General features: G+C 34.6%; 5 protein-coding genes and 2 long non-coding RNA genes across 9 annotated transcripts; 3 read left to right on the forward strand and 4 right to left on the reverse strand.

Moving 5' to 3' along the window:
* The first annotated feature begins 413 nt into the window (after positions 1-413).
* Positions 414-1,834, forward strand: LOC135802264 (uncharacterized). The gene is made up of 3 exons (XR_010550531.1): positions 414-536; positions 602-1,449; positions 1,547-1,834. It is a non-coding gene; the product is annotated as an uncharacterized lncRNA (long non-coding RNA).
* Positions 1,835-2,304: 470 nt separating this feature from the next.
* LOC135802284 (uncharacterized) lies at positions 2,305-2,862 on the forward strand. Its single transcript, XM_065315840.1, has 3 exons — positions 2,305-2,415; positions 2,479-2,520; positions 2,578-2,862. The coding sequence occupies exons 1-3, from the start codon at positions 2,343-2,345 to the stop codon at positions 2,814-2,816; spliced, it is 354 nt and encodes a 117-aa protein (XP_065171912.1). The 5' UTR covers positions 2,305-2,342; the 3' UTR covers positions 2,817-2,862.
* On the reverse strand, positions 2,846-3,612 carry LOC135802285 (uncharacterized). The gene is made up of 2 exons (XR_010550534.1): positions 3,522-3,612; positions 2,846-3,428 (listed from the first exon to the last, which is right to left on the reverse strand). It is a non-coding gene; the product is annotated as an uncharacterized lncRNA (long non-coding RNA).
* A 9,563-nt stretch (positions 3,613-13,175) lies between these two features.
* Positions 13,176-15,184, forward strand: LOC135802170 (vacuolar fusion protein CCZ1 homolog). Of its 3 annotated transcripts, none has more exons than XM_065315700.1 (7): positions 13,176-13,422; positions 13,481-13,578; positions 13,640-13,733; positions 13,790-13,996; positions 14,071-14,548; positions 14,615-15,019; positions 15,071-15,184. In XM_065315700.1, exons 1-7 carry the CDS (start codon positions 13,345-13,347, stop codon positions 15,127-15,129), a joined length of 1,419 nt encoding a protein of 472 aa, XP_065171772.1. In that variant the 5' UTR covers positions 13,176-13,344; the 3' UTR covers positions 15,130-15,184. The 3 variants fall into 3 exon arrangements, with proteins under 3 accessions (XP_065171772.1, XP_065171775.1, XP_065171774.1); XM_065315702.1 differs by having other exon boundaries at positions 13,183-13,426; XM_065315703.1 differs by lacking the exon at positions 13,481-13,578 and having other exon boundaries at positions 13,182-13,426.
* On the reverse strand, positions 15,127-19,111 carry LOC135802169 (uncharacterized). The gene is made up of 4 exons (XM_065315699.1): positions 18,949-19,111; positions 17,524-17,628; positions 16,909-17,394; positions 15,127-16,164 (listed from the first exon to the last, which is right to left on the reverse strand). The coding sequence occupies exons 1-4, from the start codon at positions 19,084-19,086 to the stop codon at positions 15,247-15,249; spliced, it is 1,647 nt and encodes a 548-aa protein (XP_065171771.1). The 5' UTR covers positions 19,087-19,111; the 3' UTR covers positions 15,127-15,246.
* A 5,812-nt stretch (positions 19,112-24,923) lies between these two features.
* LOC135802209 (N-alpha-acetyltransferase 11-like) lies at positions 24,924-25,697 on the reverse strand. Its single transcript, XM_065315757.1, has one exon. It carries the CDS (start codon positions 25,695-25,697, stop codon positions 25,185-25,187), a length of 513 nt encoding a protein of 170 aa, XP_065171829.1. The 3' UTR covers positions 24,924-25,184.
* On the reverse strand, positions 25,546-26,115 carry LOC135802211 (small integral membrane protein 13). Its single transcript, XM_065315760.1, has 2 exons — positions 25,930-26,115; positions 25,546-25,848 (listed from the first exon to the last, which is right to left on the reverse strand). Exons 1-2 carry the CDS (start codon positions 26,000-26,002, stop codon positions 25,712-25,714), a joined length of 210 nt encoding a protein of 69 aa, XP_065171832.1. The 5' UTR covers positions 26,003-26,115; the 3' UTR covers positions 25,546-25,711.
* Positions 26,116-26,223: the final 108 nt, after the last annotated feature.

Genomic DNA, 26,223 nt, shown 5'->3' on the forward strand with positions numbered 1-26,223 from the left:
CGTCTTAAAACCAAGTCGCCAAAGTTGTCACTTCACCCCACATTACCATACGCCATAAATCTTAAATCCACAAATTAAACTCCTGCGCAGCGATGCATAGACAATATGCTCGGCTCTGGTACTTCAAGTTAAGTTTCTCACACACGGAATCCAAGCGAATTTTGCCCAAGTCACCGATTCGTTTGTTAAGCCCCCGAAGGCGGCATTGAATTAATTAAACCACCGCATAAATACTTCAATTTAGAGGTAAGCATAATCACCAAATTATTGTAGAACATTCAATAACCTACATTAAAACAATAAATAACACTAAAATTCAACTAATTTATGATGCGATTATGACCATACATCGTGTAATATGCCATCATGAATACATTTAATTCTTAATTAATTAAATCAACTCATATACCACAGATAATATCAAAAAAGCACATTGAAGTTAATCATTCGATCTGTATTCATCAAGACGAGCACATCATTGCCAAAAAAGATCGAAAATGTTGCTCGTTGTTGATTAGCTATTTTATTAGCAAGCGGTAAAAATCATAAAATTAATTTCCTAAAAATGTAAAATTGTAAAAACTTTTAAAATTTATTTTAGCGCATGCGCAACCAGTTGAGAATGCAAAGCAAAGTACTGGGAAAGCAGAACTGAAACCACTGATCATGCCTACTGCAAGACCAAAGATAAATTTTCAACGTCCGAAGGTGCCGGCGCCTCCACCAGAAGATTTCACAGACGATGACGGCGATGTACCGAATGATGTCGAGTTTGATTATAATAACAACCCTGACAGTGCAGAGAATAAAAATTTAGAACAAGCACAACGTAGGATCATCTCACCATTACTGAAAAATGTCAGCAAGATGATAGGAGCTGGAACGGTGACTGCCGGAGTAATATCAGGCGTTGTAAAACCTCTCACAGAGGGCCTTGTTGGTAAAATGATGGACTACGCTGTCAGTCAGATGAATTCAAAGAAGCCTGTTAGTCGCATGCTGGTTTTAATATTGGAAGCGTCCAAGTTTATTATGGAAATGATGGACTTTTTGACAAAGCGTGGTAGTTTGATTCAAAAGATCATCGTGGTCATCTTGAAGTTGTTAAGCGGAACATTGGGATCATTCAAAAATCTTAAAAATTAATTAAAACGTTAAATGTGAAAGAATCTGTATTTTACTCCTTGGTGTATTAACACGACCATCTAAATAATTCAATTGTTTGTATTTCATTGTTTTTCTGGTTAATTACCAGATAATAACCTGATTGTTTCACGCTTTTTGTAAATTATACTGATAAGATACTTTTGTATAAATAAAAAAGTATAAGTCATGAAAATTCATATTTGTTGCAGATTATAGACAATTAATAAATGGCGATGTCTTATTTTTTATTGTTGACGTTTATTTTGGGGGTTATAAATGTTTTCTTGGTGGATAAAGCTGAATGTATGTAAAATATAATGTTAGGCAATGTAGGCAACCAATATTATACCATAACATGTTTTAATATAATTAGATGGGATAATTATTTAATTATTTTTAGGCCAATATGGACACTATGGACAACCGCAACCACAAGTGGTTGTTCAGCGAGTTGTTACGCCATCATTGGTCAGTCCGCAGACCGCCGAGTTGATAACAGCGGTTTTGTTTCCGTTGCGAGTATTATGTTATATTTCGAAGGTTATTGCTCGCACTTTCTTAGTTTAACTTGTTCAAATTTGAAAGGTTTTATTGATTAATATGGTATTTATACGTGAATAGCTTTGATAATCACAAAAGAATATTGTTTGGTGTGAATTTAAGAAATAAAGCTAATGCATATAAAGAACTTATTTACTTATACTTTGATGCAAATTACTTAAGAATGCATGTAAAAACATGGTTCCTTCTGTTTTTCGTCCTTGAACTTGTATATCTTTTGAAGTTAACAAATTATTCCGCTTTTATTAAAATGATTATAAAATTAAACAAAAACAAAGAAACAAAATTTAATCATAACCTAATTTCGGTATATTAGGTTAAGTTTCGAGTTAAATATCATAATAAACTAATATTGAATATCTGTATTTGATATTATTGATTAGTAAAAACAAAAAAATTCAAGCAAAAAGTAACCAAATCACACACTGTGATTGATAACATCCATAACCTCAATTAACCTCAATTACCAAATACCCGCAGTCTCATCATGTTAATTGAATAATTTTATGCTTCATTATTATGACGCCTGTGTAATTACGCTCGCAAATATGATATAAATCGTGCACAATGCATCTTTATTTACAGTTTACTTAATTTTGTTGCTTGGTGTGTTAGGAGATACTTGGTGCAGCACAATGGCGAAATTTTTAAGTCTTCTTCACACCGTCGTGATCTTGGGGCTTATGGTTCTCATCTCCAGGACACAAAGTAAGAAATTAATTTAAACAATAATACTTTCTAATAAATATAATGTACTTTGATAAATTTAAGGCCAAATGATGCCAGCATTGGGGTATCCAGGTCCCCAGCAAGGTATGTATTCGCAATAACTGTAATAACTGTAACAATGCTTAATACAAGTTATCCAAGGTTATCCAAATCCTCAACATCAAGCAATGTATCCACCACAACCTGCACCACCAATGAGACTTCCCCCACCACCACCAGTGGCAGGAGCAATAGGACCTCCCCTGCCACCAGCACAGGTGCCGCCCCAAACATCTTGGTTACCAGTGCCGCCACCTACGGATGTTTTGAGCACTTTTCTTTTTCCATATCGATTGATTTGGTTTGTCGCTAAGCTCCTGATGCGCACTTTCCTTGTTTGATGAATAATATTATAATTAAATCATAGCAATAAATGGAATCTTTGGATTTATTGTTGTTTTGGAGATATTTAATATCGGATATTACCAAAACAGAGTTTTGACGTGTCGTAACCTAACCCAACTTTTATAATATTAACATTTGTCCTCTGGCACTTGAGTATAACTTCATTGTTCATTGTGTAGATTTTTTGACGTTTTAACAACAAAATCAATGTTTATTTATTACCATATAATAAATTCATTATTTTTACTTATTCAACTACTTTTCCATTCTGAGTGCTGTGTATGCAACCTATACTACACAAATCACACTAGTTGATTAATAAAATATGTATAACACTGTAGAAAACAAAAATGCTAAGAATGATGTAGAAAGTAAGATCAATTTTGCGACATCATAAATATATCCAGTAAAACGAGCAACAAAAGAGCTCGATTTAGGTTTTAATGCTGTACTTCCAACTACAGGCGGAATTTTTTCAATTGTCGGGCTATCTGGTATAGTTGCTAACGAAGAATCAGATGAATCAACAGATTCAACAACAGTTGGTGTTACACCTTTTCGTGTATTAGTTACCCATGGCCACAATAAGTTTGGAAGCTTTGGAAGCGCTAAAAAAGAAAAATTATTTACATTTTTACATAATCTAGGCAACATAATATACAAGATACAGTATTCATTGGGTGTAATAACTACTATTATACATTTTACTGTTTGCGTAAGACACAAAACAACCACACAAACAATCAACACTTTTGTTAAAGGTCTTAACATCTTGTACAAAAAGAAACGAATGATTAAATAAAATCGGAAATGGAGTGTGTACAGGTTTAAATAATAAGTATAATTAAACAATTAAAAGAATTAAGCGTGAAATTGTCAATCAATGTAGTGCTGTTGATTATTCTAGTTTATGACTATCTGCGTAGGTGTTGCTTTTACTCACTGGCATATTTATCTCAGCACAAATTTAATTACTTAACATTAAAAATTCGTAATTTTCCGCAATTTTGAGTTGGATATGTTTACATCTGCCACATTGCATTCCGTAATTAATTTCACAACAGACAAACTATTCCGGTTGAATTGCGATGTAAATATAAATAGTATATTTATTGTGCGTCTAACTTCTCGTATTATTTACATAGAAATTTCGCAAAATTTCAAATGCAAATACAAACACACAATCCACCCACAAAGTTAGATGGGAAAATTATTATTTTCTCAAGAAGAACGAACACGCACTGCACAAACATTCCCTGCGCTCAAAAATCGTGATATTACTGCATACCGCAGTTGAAGCATATCAAATCGCCGAGGGACGATGCTGTTTGCACTCGTTTGTCTCATTCAACAGCGCAAAACAACCGAAACAATCTAACAATCGCCCGAGGCAGGTTTGATATACTCGTAACCTACAATAAATATAAAATTTAACTTTTTAATACTTTTAAGTGTATTTCAGTGAGTTAATAACTAAATAAATTATTCTGTTTTTATTTAATTCTTAGAAATGTGTATAATTCAGGTCTGATTATACGAATTAATCAATTTTCAGGCCGCCCTCGGGGACCATTCGCATTCATTCCGGAAGTGAATTGCGTTTCGCACTTGAACGCATTCATTATATCACTGAATCCAACTGCAAGGTTGCAGCTTGTATGCTAATAACGTCACAACCAGCGCGTTACAGCCCTATCAATCGTGAACGCATAACATGCGTGTATCAATAAAATCGTGACGATTGCGAGTGTTAAATTTATTGTGTAGGAGTGTTACGTGCCAATGACGCAATAATAAACATACTGTTTTTAAGAACTACTCTGGAATATCATATTTAAGTTTATATTTTGATTCTCAAAAATGCCAATAGGATACGTAGGTTATTTGTGAGTTTGAACACTAACAAAAATTTTGTTAGAAATGCTGATAGTTACATGACAATTGCAATGAAAAATGTTGGTATAAATGTGATGTGACGTGTCTTTTCAAGAATAAAAGCTAATAATAGTTATTCTTCTTCTTATGGAATGAATAAAGTACAAATGACCCAGAAACATAAACAAATACTGATTTATAATTCTATTTCTAGAAAATACAGTATAATGACTACAAATATAGAATGAACTACAAGGGGATTCTTTCTCGTAATCTGATTTGGCTTTTGTTGCGCAAATTACGCAAAATACTCAAAGACTCAAAATAAACTAACAAAATTATATGCGCATATGATTGTAATATTATCGCCTAGTTAATATCGCGATTAATTTTGTTACACACCATAATTCCGCACTAAAAACACTCGTAATCCTGCAATACTATACGCGTGTGCATATTGTTACGGTTGTAAAATATCGTATACAATAGAAGTATCAAACTATCACAAAAACCTAACCTAATACACCATAAAAACAACACTATCGGTTGCTAGGGTTATTTTAGGTTACGGTTAGTTGAAATGTAATACGTGTCTCTACAATTAGCACCCAGTGGTGCGATTGTATAACCTCCAAATTACGTATTTATAGCAAGATACGTAATTTAGCACTACAACAATATCAGTTTACATGCTGGAGATTCGAGTAGCTGAAATTAACTAACAGAGGAATTAATATGACCAACTTGTACTTTAAAAAATACTAAACTATCGTCTAGGCCTCTGCAAAGATAATTTTTCTAATGAATTAAAAAATTTTCAGAAATTAGCCATAGTTAACCCAAAATTAAGTCCCGTAAGTAATGGTTGATGACAACCCACGCGAAGAGCGACGACGTCGACGATGACGGAGGCGGTAGCCGCGGCGGTGGTGGCAGCGGCGGCGGCGCAAGCATAAATACGCCAGCGTCGTGAAATTCGCGCGAAAAGTTTCACCCGAGCGCGCGCCGCTCCACACATCGCATCAAGTCGCCATCGGTGAAGAACTAACTCACCACTCGACTGACTAGTGCACATCAAACAATTCCTGGCGCATTCAAATCTTCATGATACTTTGAGGGTGAGTACAACAATTAAAACTAATTAAAATATAAATAAAAATTAAATTAAGCGTAAAATTTTGCACGAAATTAGTTTTCATTCACTCACACACCGTGCTGATTTCCTCTGCATGGGTAATTTTCATTAAAGTACCTATCTTACGGCTTCCGGTATTCAATTTACAGGCCTTTAGTGTTTAGTGTTTTGCACTTAATCTCCCGACCCGTGTTTGACACCGTTTTGCATGTATTTATTACGCTTACATATTATACACTGGTTGAAGATGTGAACGCGAACACCTTGACTGTCTCCGTCTCAACTTGTTGCAACTTGCATTAGACACTAACTGGTTGAATGCGATTTCAATCTGGATTTTCTCGCGTCGGAAAACGGCGCTGCGTCTAGTCAAGAAATTTCACATTAGTTGATTAATTAATTTCCAGTTTGTTACGCTAATACGTACCAGATTACGACAGATTCTGGGAAGTGCAAAAGTGTAAATGTCTAAATGTCTTCAATTTGAGGCGTAAATACTTTTGGTGTAATGTTGGTTGCCTAAACATATATCTTATCTTAGTCGGATTATGAAACAATTTGTATTTATTATTGTTTTGTCGCATCGTTCCGCTTGTCGCATTAGATTAAATAAAACAATTTTTCTTACTTGGCCTCCTGCCCCCTCGTGTGTGAGTTATCATCCCAAGATGGATTCGCATTGCGATGGTCATCGTGGTTGACTATGATTGATCGCAGCGGCCCGCGAGATGACAAACCGATTTCCACAATCTATTTGTAATCGATGACGTTAACAAGCTTCCAAAAAAATACACTAAACAACACGAGACAATAAATAATTGAATTTTAGAGTGGTGCTGTTTTTGTAATACAATATTTAGTACATATTAACGAAAAAAAAATTTTTATAACAAAAGAAAAATTAAAATAAAACAAATAGAAAATGGCGGTGTGTGAAAGTGTGGCACGTGGCTACGTGACAAACGAGAGAAACGCTGGAAAAGATAGTTGGTTGAAACCATTGTTGATTCTGTTATTTCCGTTTGGTTTTAAATCATTTATTGCAATTTCAATACGTGCGTGCATCGAGATTTACATAGTTTTCAATTTTCATTATCTACCTGCGCCTTCAGTTTTTATCTATAAATTTTTAAATAGAAATGATTTTTAATTTTAATTAAAATAAACTCATTCATAAATTTAATTAATATTTTAACATCCAAGTTGAAACAATGACGTATATTTCTTTTAATCTTTAATTAATTAATAATGACGTATCAATTACTATTTTTAATCACTGCTGTTGATTACGCAGTAGTATATTTTCAATAATCTTAAATTTTTACGACTGACTGATAATTTTTTACGATTGCACATTACAAAATTCAAGTTGAAGGTTAAATCAAAGTCGATTAAACAGCGATCAGCTGCAAATATCAACGAAACAAAGCATGAAATTGTGCCTGATAATAATAAATGAATGTAAATATGCGTGTCGTGCCGTTTTCGCTCTTTAGGGAGCTTATCCGCGTCGCGCACGAAACGCGAAAAACTTTGCGTGCGATTAACCATAAAACGTCTACAAGATGTGTGTAAGTGTACCGAATCATTTCCGTAATTTCATTAATATGATGATAGTAATCAACATTATCAGGCGTTTGTTTTAATCAGAATAATAAGTTAATTAAAACGTTACACAAGCTGAGATGTTTAAACTCAAACAAAGTTTTAGCGTCAAGAGGCAAAATTCAAATTCATTTTGCGATAATTTTAATAATTAATATCACGGACGATCTGCGCAAACATTTCGCCGTTCGTTTCGTTTAACTCTCGACACGCAGCGCGAGGAGATAAATTTTTTTTTTTGCGCTTGCTTTTGGAAAGTGAAGAAGCTGAATTTGTTTCCGGACACTTAAAGGCGCAAGAAGTTCCGATGCGTAGAGTTAAAAATATTCAAAGTTGAAAAATTATAATTTATTGATCGCTGTTAATCTAACAAGTGTACAACTTTGTTTGCACTTAAGAAATTAGTATTCATTTTGATAAAAGTGATAATAATTGAAATTAATATTTTATTTCTTGACGAAAAATGTAATTTTAACTTCAATTTTCTTTTATTTTCTTGATTGTATTCAGTACAAATGACATTTTTAACCTCAAATTAACTCTGAAGTCAAGATTTACAAGATATGCGCAGTTAATTTATCGTAATATAATGAATAGTTAATTAATTTATTAAGTAAAGATCTGCATGTATAAATAATGCAGATTTTATACATTATTCAATCTATTACCTAGTTTATATTTAATTTTCATGTTTCTCTTGATTTGTGTTAACTTGGTGGCCTACAACATTTGACGCTGTTCCCCTTCTATTTACATTATGTCTTGCGTCGCATACAATTTCAATATAAAAATACGTAGAAATATTAGATTGTGAAATGCACATTCGTAATAAATTGAAGTTTCATCCAATATGCAAATATTGTGCTTGGCGTCTTTGGCCTCCACGTGAAGAAATTGATTTCGATGAAAGCCAACGACGAGCGAATCGCAAATGCCCAACAAAGTGCCGCAACGTGCATTTTCTTTGTTTTTGCATTTCGATTTACATTTGTTAGCCGCATGCAGCAATGTGTATGTAAATTATAGGCATCTGCCAATCTGGCCAATTGTTGTCTAGTCTACGCTGGATATATCTTAAATTAAATGAAGCCCCATCACGGCTAAAATATTAACTTGGTTAAATATTCATTTTAATTTGGAGATACGCGATGTGTTTACCTGGAGCGACTTTCATCTCAAAGTGTGTCTTGTTCTTGTTTCTGGGAATTTGTGTGCGTGTGATAAAATCAGGTGATGTCGTTTTTCGGCTGCTAAACTAGGATGGCAAGCGATAGACAACAATCAGCCACCCTCGGCGACACGCTCAATATGTTTCGGCTTTCATTAGGGGTTCATTTTCCGTCAACATCGCTCATATTCATAAATAAATTTACTCATACACATATATACTACATAAATACATATTAATATTCTATATTTAGTGTGTATAAATACTGTTTTTTGTAATTTTTGACATTTTGGTAGCTATAATGTCTATTAACCTCAAAATTATACAAATTATGAAAAAAATTGAAACGTAACCTCTTTTAGTAATGTAATATATGAATATTCAAATGCATTCTATAGTAAATAGTATGCATATTACATGTAAAATGAAACTTTTAGACACGTTGAGTGAAACATTGTGCACGAGCCGCAGGCGGGCGATACATCACTCCGAAATGCATGCCAGTGCAACCCAAAACGACAATTTTTGTGAACCTCTTTTGAAATTTGCCAACTTTACGAAAGAACTTTGACAGTAACTCATTTTGAGTTATTTATTTGACTTTCTTTGTTTATTTCTTTCGTTTTACTGGTTTATTAGTTTGAATTTAATTTACACAACCTCAAAATTAGTTTTATTTTATTTTTTATTTAGTTTTATAACCACAAAAATCACTTTTTTCTGAATATGTAAATATTTAATAATATACAATAGTAAATTCAACATAAAAAAGAAGAAGAAAAAAACAAAAAGTTGTAAATTAAAAACTTTTCCACCTTAAAATCCACGCAAATAAAAACATCGTCTACGGCGTGATGTTCAGGCAGAATTCTGTTACTTCGCATTCGATTCGCGCATTGTAAGCATGTCCAACATGCCATCTCCCTTTTTGTTTCTGATTTTTTTGTTCGTATAATTTAAATTAACATTGTTAATATTCCGATGATCTTCTCGGACTCCCTCGCACATTCGAATGTGTTTTCGGCGCATTCCAAACCCACGAGAATTTAAATGAAAAAAGATTCATTCGGAAAATAAACACGAACAGCACTGAATATTTTATTAATGTGCAAATGTCGTTATTGTCTCAAAAATACGCCGGATATTTTATAAATAAATAAATAACCTAAAAAAATAATTAATTGAAAAACAAAACTCAATTTAATTAGTTTTTGATTAAATTTATTACGTGGGCAGATACATCGGCACTCAACTTTCAATCGAAATAATTGAAGTAATTAACTGTGTTCGAAAAATGACAAACAAACACTATATCCGCTACTATATTGCTCGTAAAATATGTAATGCGCATACGAGAGTGCGTCCCTATTGAGTTAGTCAACGATGACCCGAGCCATTATGTTAATTAATTGAATAATTCAAATTTGTAAGCAAAGCTCATTTTATAACCTTATATGTTTATTATAGGCAACCAATATCACACCAAAATAACAAACAGTCAAAAATAAAAATTTAGCAAAGAAAATATACTCTGACTATATAATACAGAAAATAGATTAAACTTGTTTCATACTTGTTTATTAATAATTCGGTGGTGGTGTTTCTGCGATGTCGCGCAACCGCGCAACTAAAAGCTTTCCGCAACTTTGCACCGCGCGCACATTACACCCTTCTAATGGCCGCGGTCGGTTGACGTAACGAAGCAATATCGACGAGGGTAATGAGAGGTTAATATTATAGAATAGAAAAACAAGTTTACTACTTGAAGTTAAAAACATTGCCTACCCACCGGCACAACAGATGAATTTATTGAAAACGTACATTTATTGTTCCAAACTGGATTAGATCGCGCTGCCGCGAGGTGGAATAATAATCTCTATGGAGCATCTTGAGCTCCAATTAGAAGTTTACCCAGCGGATAATGTCGATTTGCATTGCATAGTGAAATTGCGCGCAACTGTATTGTCTCAGTCAATGCCCAAAGCGCCCGGAGGTTATTAATTAGTCAATTTTGAATAATATATTAATATTTGCAGAAAAATTCGCGCAATTTTCAATAGAAAATTCGCACTTTTTGCGGTGATTTTACGTTGCTTTTGCATAAAACATTGAAATAAACAATGCGCATAAAAATGCACTCACCTAAGATGCAGTTGCACTGTCCGCAGATAACCATAATCATAAAAATGCGCATCTTTTACGTGGCATCTTATTACAACTCACTCTTCAGCATTGCGTACGTTAATAAACTTTTAATTAAAGCAGTTTACGCATTTCCTCACTTCTTCATCGACACGGACATTGTATGCAGCGAAATCTGATGGGATTAACTTGAACTTGATCAGTTTCTTATCGGATTGATTAAAAAACTAGACTTTATTAGATCGGTGAGTGATTGGATTGCGAAGAAAAAGCTTATTAGATGCAAAGCGGCCATTTTGCACAAGTATTTGCCCTGGAAGTTTAAATTTAAGGTTAGGTGTGAGATGAATTTTTTAACGTTGTTTTTTCTCAAGTAAATGTTCCTAAAAGCATTCGGTAATTTGATTATGCACCACTTGTGAAGATGCCAACGCGAAATTTTGTAATTAAACTCGAAAAATGTTTTTATCCAGCGCAATTAAGTGTAATTAAGAAAATTTTAGAAGTTAATAGTTACAAAGTAGCTATATATAAATAAATATAGATCTATTTTTTTGTTAAGATGTGTTGATGACAAAGTTTAATTTTTTTTGCCATTGAAACTTTTCACTCTCATCGTTACTCACGTTTCCGATTGCGAGGGAATTAATTAACCGACTTTTGATGTCGACGCAACTTTGATAGATTGTCACCCCTTTTTCTAGACCAAACTCTTTCAGCTGCCTTTTATGTTTGACTTGAACGCATTCCGTCGCGTCGGCGCAAATTAAAGAAATTAACAATTAACGCGCGACTGAAACATCAAACGCGCAACTTTCTTCTTCTTTTGTTTGTCTTGTGCAGCGACAAATGAAGCCCTTGACATTGCCGAAACGCATGCCTACACGTAGATCGTCTTCTTATTTTTGTATAAAGTACAAGATACATGTGGTAGTTAATACTATAAGATGCAAATATGTACTTACTCTGAAAACGCAACGCATAGTTTCAATGCTTGCAATTGTTTTGTTTGTTTCGCTACCGCGACGCGGCGTAACGACTTTGTCAAAGCCACAACCCACATTACACTAAAGTTTCGGCAAATATGAACTTTCCCAACCCTAATAATAGGACTATTTAACTGTACACATTCGATTCCGGATTAGGTTTCATTCACTTTACTTACACATTACCTACTTAGAAATAAAACGTAAATTAGTAGGTTATTTTGATTATTTTGGTAGGCAACCAAACATACATAAAATAACCAACATGTTTTTATAATGTGCAATAAACCAGAATTATTTTTAATTAAAACTTATCTTATTATAGAATGGCAGTGACAACTACAACAAGCCTCGGCGTGCTGTTCATCGTGGTGGCACTCTCTTTCGCGAGTTGTGCGGGCGGACGACGTGGTCCAGCCGAACACCAGGTGCGTCAAATGCGACCCACGCGCGGTTTCAACGAAATGGAACTGTCAGTGGCGCGAAATTTTGGCAAACGCGCAGTCAATATGCATGTAGTCAACAGGTATGATATATTAAAATACCATTTACGCTTAGAGGATTACATTTTAATTGATTGCAGTATTTTGCTGGAATGGTTGGCTCTGGAAAGCAAGATGAAGAATCTGCGACAGCGCGGTAATCTACCGTTATCCCTGGAGAGCGTACGGAATATAGAAGATAACGCGCCCAGCGATGGCGTTTTGTTAGATGAATAAAACGCGCGTCCCGGCCATTTTGTGTTTGTACCATGCCCGCCCTTACCATCAGCTAGCGAGAGGCTGTAATCGCATAGCTGTGTCATTTATTTATTTGTTTTTCCTTCTCTTGGTTCCATTTCCATTCTTGTCCACTCCCTAGATTACCTTTGACGTAATAATTTATTATTTATATTAAGCTGACAGGAGAGAATGACGAAAATGAGCAGAAAATGCATCGTAACATCGTACTTAGATAACAAATGACTAAATAAATAACTATATATATATAAATATGTATCTAATATTGACAAGATGTTGTTTGCTAAATGTTGTACCTTCAAGAAAGATTCTATAATATGAGGAGAGCTAGAAAACTACATTGTTAGAGTTATGAACAAAATATAAACGCATTGTTTCATTATGTACAAGCTAATCAAAACTTAATTTAAGATAGTTTTAGTGAAATCTAAGAGAATGTATTTATTGTAGCTGAATATTTATGATCAAAACTAAAAACATTATAGCAAATAAATTATAATGAAGCAAACTATAAATGAAATTACCTAATTACCGATTGTATTCTAAACCAATAATTTTTGACGCAGTTATTGGCAATATTATCTCGTAAAGTTATGGCACTAGTATTTGATTACATTTTTGTTTTAATTTTTCGTTTAATATGTTTTGTTTTGTGCGCACTTTCAAAACTTTGCTGCCGAGTTCAATGCGATCGTTGCGCTCTCCTGCTGAATGTTTCTAACCTCACTAAATTGTTAAGATCAAAACTTTAATTTTTAATGTTGTTCACACACAAGAATAAACTTAATATATTATTTAATTGTGTCTTGTCGCATTAAGTAATACACTGTTATTAGATGCATCCACATTAACTAACAATAACTAACAATTAAAATGACTACGTTAAAAAGTGAAGTGGAACTAAACAACTTTTATATTTTCAACTCTGATCATGGTACTGTTGAAGGAGAGGCAGGTAAATCTTTTTGTAACTTTTACCATTTTAAACAAATGAACTTAATTACCATAGGAACACAAAAAGTTATTATACTACTATCCAAACACAGATCATTTGGATGTGCAAATGAAGACACTGGGTTTGTCAGAAGCAATGATTCAGTTTACAATGTAAATCACTATAAATTCACAAGTAAATATATTAATTTAATAATTAATTGTTTATTTTTAGGTCTTTTAAACCAGATGGACCTATTGATGCAATAGGTACTGAAAAGCGAAGGCAAATTTACTTCCAGCCTGAAGATAAATACTGGATGATCATGGTTTGCACTTATTTCAATCAATTTTTAATAATAATCACATTTTATACTTGTTTTAGACATTAAATGTGCCAACAATTAAAAAGAGCAAAGATGGAGTGGACATCACTGAATATTTATCTGATGATGTCCAGAATAATGTCTATCAGAATGTTCTCAAGCAGGCTTATTACATGTATAGATTATTTAATGGAACATTTGAGAGGACATTAGCATCATCAGATGTTTACACTCTAAAAACCAAGCTGGAGCAATTTTTCACAGCTGTGAGTAAACACTATTTTCTTAATTTCTTCTAATTTAGTTCAACAAACACAACAATTAAATTATGTTGTTGTAGTACTTGACAACAATCAGATTACAACATTGTGATCTGTTAAATGTATTCAACGGTATGCAGTTTCTTCCATTGAATCGTCAGACATTCCTAAATGTACAATGCTTTATTAATTCACTGGAATGCAAGCATCCCATAATTAAACATTCGGCGTTCATGTACAATGAGCATTTAGTATGGAGCGGAATTGAACCTGCTGATATGCAGGTTGTTTATCAGTATTTGATCACAACACTTTTACCTGCACACGTGTCTTCTGAATTGTTGTGTGGATCCATGCCGCGTAACGCAGCGTCGCCATTTGCAGCATCTGCGTTACATCATGGACGATTTATTACAGGTCCAGAGAATTTAAAAACTTCGAAGAATATCGGCAAAGTACCTACTGTTTTTATCTATACACAAGATAAAAAGGAACCAGATGAATATTTTCTTGTGGTTTATAGAGCTTTAAGTGCTTCTTTGTGTCTATTTATTAGTGGTAAGTTTTCGTTTCGTATAGGCAACTAGTATTACAGTAAAGTTTATGCGTTTATATTTGTATCAGCTACTGAAGAATTAACTCTGGAATTATTCCAAGAGTTGGATGAGTTTATCGGTCCTAATTTAACTGAAGTAGTGTCGGAAATCGCCGAATATTGCACAAAACAAACACCGACGCAAGCAAACATCGCGTCTGAAACAACACCGCGTTTTATTTATTTCAACAAGTTGAACTTGGCGTACAAAAGTACCGTGCATTTGGATAATAAACAAAATGGAAACTTATCCATTACCAAAGACTGCTGTAAAATCATGGCGGATTTGAATGAACACAAAGATGCTATGGGTTATGCAGGTGAAATCATCGTTAAAACGATGAAGGATTATTGGGTTGTTGCGAAAGTTAGCAACCTGCGTGAGTTTTACGTCGGATTGCAGCAAAAACAAGCAAATTTAATTGATATTAGTGGTAAGTTCCACAAAAAAAGTAAAAGAATACCACTGAAATATTTATTTTCAGATGAAGTGGAAAAACTGTGTGAGAATGAATTGAAGGGTATATTTTTCCACACGGTGTGATAGTCAAACAAAAGTTTTATTGTAAAATAAATTAACGTTTTAAGTACCTATAAAAGAGTATATCGTAATGTATTAATCAGATCAAAGAGAATTCGAAGAAAACCCCTGTGAAGAAAATTATTTAACAACAATTGGAACGAATGTGATATCAGTGTGGTTGTAGGCGAAGAGCAGTTTCAGCTGTGAGTCCATGCCGATGTTCTCCACTCGTACAACGTACGAGTCATTCGATTTCGGCTCCTTGCGGCACACCGCAACACCGCAAATGTTCATCAAGTGCTCCTCGCTATCCATGCACGCCAATCGCACATGACACATAACATCAACATATATACGCTTTTCAATCGCATAATGCCCAGGGTGAGATTCACTGGGCACGCGCTCCATACTCTCCTCTTTCTGTGCCATATCAGCGCGGAAGACTGAAGCATCTCCCAGTCTTTGTCCGTCGCTTGTAACGATCGCAAAACGCATACCGGTGTGCACAGCGCGCGGTTCTAAGCCCAAACCATCTGGATGCGAGTCAGACCAGAGGTAGTTGTCAGGCTCAAGCAGCGAGTCCGGCTGGAAGGTGAGTCGCTTAGCATAACCCATACCGATGCTAAGAAGTTTCAACGTGCGCCCGTCGAAGAGTCGCTCGGAGCGATCATTCGGTCGCACGCGGTAATGGAAACCAGGCACGACTCGCGCATCTACATACGTGCCTACCACTGGGATTTCGCACGCCTCCAGGCCGGCCATTGTGTACTTAGTTGGCACATCGCCTAAATCAGCGCCGCGTACAGTCGCACGGCGATGTTCCTTTGCCACTCCTGGCAATAGACTGTAACGGTGGCCTTTAATCATCACATTGCTTACACGTGTGACTACTGCATGCGGGGTGCGAGCTTGTTTAATCGCTACGGCTACCCCTGTCACCGGTGTTGGTTTCGCCACGCCAGTCTCGAAGAACTCCACCTTGGCGATCAGCTTGACTCGCACGCGCTTTTCCACCGAGTGCGCCGACATGCTGCCGCTAATTTCAACCTGTGGTCCCTGAAAGAGTGAGTTATGTTATAGATTTGAGCTCGGTTGGGGGTGCGCGCGCGTCGTGGCGGATGCGATCGTGCGTGAGATTGTACCAACTTACGGAGGCGCCCTTATGCGCACACATGGTGGAAGCGGATGAGAGATAGAGAGCCCAGTCGTGAATCCTTCAGGCGTGCGGATTCAACAACCTGTGCGTGCACTGCTCGGCGGCGGCTAACAACAGCATTTGGAATACTGTGATGATACGAACAACAATTTGCGGGATTGATTTCGAGGCGAATGAATTTCATTTCTTTTTCTGTTTTTGTTTTGAACTCATGCGGGATTGCTGTGAGCGAATGGCTTCATTTAACGATCAAAAATGATGAAAAAGGCACAACAAAAGCCCATCTGAACGTGGTTGATGCATGTGTAGTGAAAAATGTCCCTGATTTGTTCAAACAAATGTCGATGCACGTTCATTTTGAATAAAGTGTTTCGATCGACATTTGCTTCAACACGCTTCAAGCCAAATAAGTAAAAATAAAAAATGTTACCTCTCTGTAAACCTAGTAATTATGATTATCATCCGTACACATCATGATCAAGCACACTTTTCACTCACATGCTTGCTTTGGCACACGCAAACAGCAAATCCCCAAAAATAATCTTTTCTCTCTATCAATGAATGCCGAATTTAAATCAATCCCAATGTCTCGTCGGTATACGAGTATATAAAGCATGAAATGTACTTATGGATAACTTACTAACCTCGAGTTTGACGACTTCCAGCGTTCCTTGCGCCTCGCGATTTGCATCGAAGATGGTGAACTTGTCGCCTTCGCTGATTAACTCCAATTCAAATGCATATCCTTCAGGGCGGTTGTCGCTCCAGAAATAGTTGTCGTTGTCATTCAAGTGATTTTCGTCCGCTTCGAAGGTAAAACGACGCGCGTAACCACGTCCGATGCTTTGAAGGGTGAGCGCACGCCCACCGAACATGCATGGTAAGCCATGTTTGCGTTTTACTACCTCTCCAACCGCAGGTAATGGTCGCACGCGATATTTGAAGCCTGGAATTACTCTGTTATCAATGTACACGCCGCAAACGGGGAACTGATGAGCCTCAACAGGTGCGATGATGTAACGTGCGGGGAAATCACCGCATTCTGATGCATCCAATAACAGGGACGATGGTTTTTCGGTGGATTTACGGTGAGGGCGCTTTGTGGTGCCATCCTGTACAGTTTTTACTTCCTACGGACACAAAATATTAATAAAAATTAGTAAATTACTAAATTACAGCCACAAGCAGCCGCCATTTTGAATTATTCAGTTGGTTTGTGTAAATTGTTTAAGTGTTTGGTTTTGTTTCAGTAAACTTACTTGGAATGTTTCATTAAACTCCTGTCCGTAATCAGCGCACAAAGCAGGTGTACAGGGAGGTGGTGACGCACACTGTCCTCTAGTGATTAGACCACCACAGGAATTCTACAAAGATTGTTAAATATTCTAATTGGTTCTTCGAAAACGGTCTGGGTTTTTTCTGTTATTTCTAACGAATTCACATGCCATGAATATTAATGACGACTCGGGGTTAATGTTTCAACAAGTTGATGATGAGCGCGATTATCGATCGGAAACGCGACGAGATGTATGTTTATTTACGCGGACGCTAATTATTCATAGGCGAGTCGGATGTATTTGTTTGCTTGCCGTTATTGCAATTATGGATGTTTAACCTCGATAGGTTATCACTCATACTCGATCGGATTGAAAAATATGAAAAATATTTGAATTGACGTAAATGCGGCGAAATTATCAATTAGTTTTTAACATTAATAAATTTATCGAAAATGCAACAAAGTAGAAAATTAAATTTTTGATAGAAAAACTAGAAAAACAAACTTACTTTACTTTGAAACCAGTTGAACAGTTTCGACAACGATTTTAAATAATCAACTTTTAATTCTTGATTAAACTTCATACTGACCACTTTGAGCAATTATTAAACTCGACTAACCTTGTGAAAGTACTTGTCTCTTCTATTTTATGTTGTTGAGTAAAAGTAGGGAAGTAAGCAAGAAGTGGAAACTTTATTATGAGTGGAAAAATTACTGATTTGAAAAATTCCACAACATATTATTGCATTTTGCATTACTTATCTATTGAGTAAGTAAGTATTGTTCTAGCAATTGATGCAATTGATAGTATTACAAACAATTTATGCGATAAATTTATTACGTCAGTAATTTATTTAAAATTACAAAGAAAAAAACTAAATAACCTACACAATAATATTTTATTGTCATTTGTAAAAAAATATTAACTTAGCCGCCATTATCCGCACGAAAATATTTATTATCTCTACATAATGAAGCAAAATATTTAAATCTCACGTACGGGAGTTTCTATTCAATTAAAATTTTAAATATTATCATTCCTGAGGCAACAAACGCGCAAATATTATTCAAGAAGTTAAATATCCTCGTCATAAATTAATTTTTCGAAAATTTTCAAACAGCGCATTATTTTTTATTGTTTAATTTAATGAATGCACTTTATTGTGCAAAGATATTAACACTATTGTTTGCACGCTAATATTTATTGTCTCGATAATCATGAAACGTGCTCAGATAATGAAAACAGTGATAGTCTACACAACGCATGATAACGAACACCTACGGTTCCATAATGTAAAACAATATGATGTAACAAATGACTCAGATGTGTGTAAATGTGCAGTGTTGAGTAGTGATAATGTAGTAATGTAATAATGCATTTGTGATGATTCAAAGAAAAAGCACTCACCTGTCGTGGCAGGGCGAAAAGTTCACGCTCAGCATCAGCGTCCTCAAAAAAGGACATTGTAGTCGCACGACGAGATGTCTGCCATACCCGCTGCATCGCGTCCAATTTGGCTTCCTCTTGTTGAATATGCGACAACATTGTTGAATCAAAAATGATTGATTTTGAAAAACAAGCTGCAAAAATACAAAAATGTAATATTAATAATGCATTTGTGATGTATTTATACATTGTGACATATTTATTCAATAGTTCTGAAATGCGTTACGACGATAAGTACTAACAGATAACTGATAACTCATAACGAAAACTATATACATTAATGTAACACTAGTAGCTTATGTGTTTACTTGGAACTGACTTTTCTAGGGCAACAATTTACCTGCTCTAGTATTACTAGTACAATAGCTAATAAGAACCCAAAACTGTCGAGGGACTTTTGTGTGTTCTGTCCCTTAGGTCGTTAAATATTTCATTGAAAAGAAAACCAGTTGTGCAGGTCAAAAAGGGACTTTATTTTAATCTCCAAACTCGCTCGCACAGCATGAATGAACTTAACATTCTAGAATGTTGATGCAACCCACAACCATTTCTCACGCACAGTGCAATGCACTTTGATCTCAAAGAACCACAACTCAAAAAGCTGTTATATTTATCAACTACAAAACTATAATATTAATTTATATCTATCGGAAGTTTGTGGTTTTGTAATTGCTATTAATACAACGGCCTCATGAACACAGATATAAAAGCACTCACCTAAAAATATCTCTTCTCCGGATACTGGGGATGTGTGGAAGACGCACTAACAGATTCAAAAACCTTGTGCACGCTAAAAAAACTTTGCTTTATTTTGTTGAATGGTGTACTTGACCGTGTCGAATTGTTGAATATGTGTGATGAGTATTAATGCACTTTGCAGATCAATTCTCGTAGACTGAATGTGTAGACTGAAATGGTCTGGTCCGCGCACTGGTTGCACGTGGAATGGCGGGCGGACGCGACTCGAGCGGGAATAAAAGCGTCGCGGGACGTGCGGGATGCGGGCGTGGGGCCGACGAACCCGCCCTCACGATTGGACCCACCGCTCCCAAGCGGCGCCTATGTCTGGCTACGTAGACGCACACCAATTGCGAAACATGCAGTATATTTTTGTCTCTTATTTGTGCATGTTATTTACTGGGTTTTACGTTTAGTTTAATTGAGTTAATTTCACGCGGGTTTTTTATTTTCCTTTTTATGTTTTTTTGTTGCATACTTTGTGTTTTGCACGCGTTTAGCACGTGCTTAGTTATAAATAATTTAATTTTGAGGTCAAATGAATACATTTCAAATTCAACGATTGTGTGCATCCAAGATTTCTGTTTTGGTTCTCTCTGGAAAGTCGTTGGACAGGTCGGAAGTGTGAAATGACCTTCTTTCTGCACTGGCATTGCCTTGAATCTCACGCAATGATATAATCAACGTACCTACATGCGTGTAATAATACTATACAAAGTCCTTTAATCTAGAGACTTACAAAATCGGGTACTTCAAATAGACTAGACTAGGCGTAATTGATAAAAATGGTAATTTTTGTGAAAGCCTTGAAGTTTTCAATGACATTTTGATAAAAATAGAATAATAAAACACAAATTATAAATTTAGGGGAAAATATTTAATAAACTGCCGGTTTATAGCGCAAAATACATTAATATGCTTTCAAATCTCATCAATATTTTAGTTTTTTCATATTTTCGTTATAATTTTAGGAGAAAATGAGGTTTGAATACATTTTTCATAGAACACATTTTCTTGACACATTACATGATTTTGAGGTAATTTTTTTTATAAACTGCAAGTTTAAAATGCAAAAAACGTTAAAATATTCTCAAATTCAATTAATATTTTAGTTTTTATTTATAATCTTTGTGATAATTAAAAAAAAAAGTTAATTTTAAAGATATTATAGTCCACATTGTCAGTAAAATTATATGATTTACGTAGATTATAGGTATTTGTACTTTGATTTCGAGTAATTTGCGATTACAGTTCGTAATTCAATGAATTTGCTGCACGAGGCGCCGACAGCACACGATAGCACAACGCGATTTGTTTGTAAATATTATAGTAACGTAAATGCCTTGCTGCTTTCATATCAAAACCTACGTTATCATCACACGTATTTATTGCGTCGGTACATTAGGTATCACGCGCATACCGCATGCACTAACCGTCTAACGAAAGTTTTATCTCCTCAGGTTCACAGATATGTCAGTAGGTAGCTACTTTTTTGCTGGTGATTAGTTTAGTCATTGGTGGACTTTCTACCTCGGTGTCATTTGCAATCGAATACGAGTGGCAACATTTGAATGCATTCCACGATTAAAATCGCATAGCGTAATTAGAATAAATATAAACAGGCTGCATGCAAAGTGTCAATTAAAACAAACAAATCGTGTTACTCACTTCTGAAAAACGCAGAATATAAACATAGGTATTTTGTGTTGTGTGTTGTTTATGGTTCAAAGTATAATGTATGTAGGTATGTTTATAAAATCGTGGTTTTATTGTCATCTGCACTTAAAACATTAATTTTACTGTGTTAAATTATAGTTATTTCGTAATAACTTCAAATCTATCGTGATTTTAAGAGTTTTTTTTCGAAACACAATTTAGTATTAATTTTTCTATCGTACCAAGAAAGAATTTTTGAGATTGGATTGTTACACAAAAAGTTATCTGCAACTAAAATTAAACATTATAAAATTTTATAAATTTGACATAAATTTGCTAGTAATTCATCATATAAACAGATAATATTAATTTTTTTATGCCTAATTAGATGTTGAATTTAATTCTAAACAAATATTTAATTACAAAATTAAAATATCTTGATTGGTGTTTGAGATATGAATTAATAATTGAAATAATTCAATCACTTTTGTATAGAGAATTATTATAATAGTGAAAATAATTATATTCTCCATCTACTTGCGTAGTTATGATCAGTTTTTTAAACCAATCGTAAATATTAATAAATTATTAATTGGTTTTGCGTGCATCTGTCAAGAATTCATTGATAATCCAAACCGTCAATGGTTTTATAACAAACAACTTTGACAGCTCCCCAGATATGAATCTATTTTGCACTCTGCCCAAATAAAATACCATTGACGCAGTTGCTTCGTTAGTGGTGCTAATCTTTTTGCATTTAAATTTTGTGTTTATGATTATCGGAGTTTTTTGGTAAATTGGAGACAAGTTCCGCAAAGTTTGCACGCGTCCAACGCGTGTTTCGCGAGTGACTGTAATCGTGCGCTATTTTAAACATTTGCGAACTAATAAACACAGCCTGAGTTATTTTTAAACACGTCTGGGACTGATCACGGAACAATTTGCTGTCTAAAGAGGACAGAAGACTTGTGTTTCAAATTATGTTTATTGTTTAATTGCGCATCTCAGGTGTTGCCTTTAAATTGGCAGCAATTATTGTTATTATTTATATATTTTAATACAGCGTAAATATAAACATAAATAATATAGTTATATTCTTAGCTTGAGAGAAAGTAAGGTTGGGTGTAAAATATATACCAAACCATTAACAATATTGTTTTTTTTTTTTAACAAAACATGTTTTCATAATTCCTGAAACATATTTTTTGACATGTTGCACTAAAATTGCTAACAAACAAAATTCTTTGTCATGTCTCCTTCGTTAAAACATAATTTAAGATCGCGTACTTATTTAAAATGCATGTTTATGATTTTGGTATGAAAACACTTTTTTTCTTTCAGAGATAAGTAACTATTAAATCAATGTACTATAAATCTACATAGCAAAATTGTCACCGTTACTCAATATTTTTGAGGCCATAATGCAATTTGCTCCAAATCTAATTCACTTTACCATAACTTCTTCGTTTTAAACTGAAATGAAACCAGTTATTGTCGGTTTAATACTTGGACTATAACAGGAGCTAACAAATTGATTGCTTATTAACTGTATTGATTAACTGATAACATTCATAACCAGTTAATATGCGTTTCCGAACTAGTTAACACCAGAATTTGTTAGATTCCTGTGTCAAGAAGTCACTTAAAACCCAATATTAACTTTAAAAGTAGTAATCAGCAGCAAGTGTAATGAGAGCCAATGCAATGTCAGTTGTTTACAATGACTAATCAAACAAATATGAGCCAAGAAACTCATTTTTTCGATAATTTGGCAGCGATTTCAAGAGTACAAACAATGTTTCGGAGCCAACCTTCCTTCTTGGCACACGCCATCAAAAAACTACTACTTTAGAGTTTCTTTCAGATGCTTTAGGAAAATAAATATAAATTACAACCGTAGAATGTAATATTTAAAGAAAACTTGAAACGAAAATCGCAATTGAACTTGAACTTCAAAACGTGAAGTGCATCCAAAGTAACCACTCATTTATTTTGAGATAATGACATTATCCTACTGCAGTTCAAATTCTACTAAGATATATTACTCGAATTGCTATTTCCTAATGCATTTTTGGCTTTGCAATATTATGATTTCTTATAGTGGGCATTTATCCAAAAAAGATTACTTCATTCTTTTCATCTTTCTATGTATTTTTCTTGTATTAAAATAGATTTACTAACATCGTAGTTACACACGCCTCCGATCTTTTCCAATCGCGGGAAGTACATTATATAAATGAGCAATTATTTAAATAACTCGTGTTGGACTAAAAATAATAAAAATCATCTCGGCAAAATATCATGCGCATGTCGCGTGCCGCATGCCGCATGCATTGAATTGCGACTTAGATTATTTCCACTCGTGCCTTATTGTAATTATAATTAGATTAGATAATAATTTCGGAGTTTATAAACCACTTCAACGTTATATCAAATCCGGTTTTACCAATTATCTTCACTGATTGATTGATTGATTGATATAACAAAAAAGAGTTTTTTGTCTGGAATATAATACAAACACATCATCATTGTATTTTGGTGAATCCATATACAAATCGGTAATTAAATATCAAATGGAGGTCACGAGAAGTTGTACTATATATTTTTTGTGATTCGTTATGTTAACCACGCAAGATTTTGGATTATTTTCGATGGATACGGGTTAAACGATTGAATAAGCACCAGCTGCGATATAAAACACGCTGATATGACCTCCAATGTTTTTATAAATAGAATTTATTTACATGATCGCTGCCATTATAGTTTTTCCGGCCACCTGTAACAAAAATCATTTATTTTGTGGATAAAATTAATCTTTTGTAATAGATGAGTTGGTAATTAATTGTTTTATTGTGTAAACATGCAAAAAATGTATTTTTGTTGAAAATGTCGTCAACATTGGTGTTTTGAGTCATTGAACGAGTTCATATTCAGGGTTACAACCTGAAATCACTGCTTTTTATGTCAATTACACACTTTTATATGAAATGCTTTCATTTATAACGTACAGTTATGAAAACAGTGCATAAAATACAAACACAATAAAGAATGGCACATTTACATGGTCAATAATGAGAAAAAATTATAGAATAATATAAGTATTTATATATTATGATGATAAAATATGAAGTTGCAATGGAAAGTTATAAAAATTAAATTAAACAATTTGCGGAACCTTCACTTTTATCAGAAAGTTGTTTGCATGTAAGTAATTGCAAAAATATAACAAACAACAAATATTTAAAACTATAGATAAAAACATAAATGATGAAATAGGCACTTATTTCTCAGTCAGTCAATCACTGAAAGAGATCGGGTAGCAACAATAGCCCACCAGCAGATTCTCCCATGAAATAGTTAATAACAGAATAAGTTTATCTTGTTTGCGTCAATTTCAATGCGAGATGAGCGATTTAATGACGTCAATGTTCTTGCTTTCAAAAAATATTCCTACAAACTTATCACTTATTTTTCAAATTGATTGATCTTAGGTTGTAGTAATGATTATCACTAAGGGAGATGAAAGTAATTAGCCAACTGTGTATTTTTAGAATGTTTAATTATTATAAAGAAATTAATCTAAGCCTTACAAGTTCTAATGAAATTAGCAACACTATTTGTGTTTGTTGAGTTGCCTAGCTTAGAGTTAAACACAACCTCTAAGTTCATCCATACAAAAAACTTATATTGATTGATTCGTTGAATAATATCACGTACATAATAAGAAAACTATCCAAAAACAAATGATTGCCACAGTAGCATTTAAACATTATATTTATACAAAAAAAGGTCAGTACATTGCATTACTCTTCGTTTTTCCCGTCTTTTGCGTTATTCTTCGGTGTTTTTCGATTGAATTCGGACAAATCTCGCTTCATGGAGTATGCATCTTCACCGTCAGCGTAATACTTCGGTTCGATCTCCACGGTTTCGAATTTGAGTGAATTCTTATAGAGATTCAGCGCGGCTCGATTGCTTTTACGCACGTGTAGCGATACATATTTAGCGTCAAAGCATTCTACCATTGCTTCTGAAGCTTGATCCATCAGTTTCTGCGCCAGGCCGAGACGACGATGTGAGCGTTTGACAGCGAGTGATGTGATATGCCCGTGTTTCATCTCTTCATTGTCCTCCTCCATTTTTGCAAGTACATAGCCCACAATATTGCCCTTATCATCTTCAGCTACATAGCTCAACTGTGGCCAGCTCAAGCCATGATAAAAGTAGTATTTCATCTGATAGTTTTCTGGTAAACATAGCAAGTTGCAATGTTGCATGTTCATGAGATCTTCGGGTTTTGCACAGCGAATATTCATCTTGATGTATTGGTCTAGTCTCTTCTGCTTCTTTTGGGTCTACTTCTTGTATCTTTCTCGCGCTCTTGCTGCTCCTCGGTTGAACCGCCCCCGAGCAACTCTCTAACAAACTTGAACCGCGACAGAAACAGCTTCCAGACGATGTACCAACCTGAAAAGAAAATACGCACATAAGTAAACACAATGCGGGTGCATAACCTAAGATATTTTTAATAAGAAAAAGGCTGCATACCGAGAAGTATAAGAAACAGAACAAACGCCAGAGAAGTGATTATGCTCGCTACGGCTAACAGGATTTCTATCATTATAGTCACATGAAATGAACGCAAACAAAACTACATTTAAAGGACGTATTCTACGAAAAGGCAGTGTGTTGTTGAGGTGAGTGCGCCATTTTGTAAGTGAGAAGGAAGGGTGGCGTAGCGATTGAATTATGCAATCTTTCTGGACTGCATTCGACATACAAAGGCCTAATTTAACAATTTTCAGTACGTACCAAATGCCAATTTTTAAGCTTCTCAAATCT

The sequence above is a fragment of the Atheta coriaria genome, unplaced genomic scaffold, assembly GCF_025399875.1.
Source record: "Atheta coriaria isolate IRGN ID8LTWV9N9 unplaced genomic scaffold, Caltech_Dcor_3.1 hic_scaffold_16_pilon, whole genome shotgun sequence".
Classification (NCBI taxonomy): Eukaryota; Metazoa; Arthropoda; class Insecta; order Coleoptera; family Staphylinidae; genus Dalotia; species Dalotia coriaria.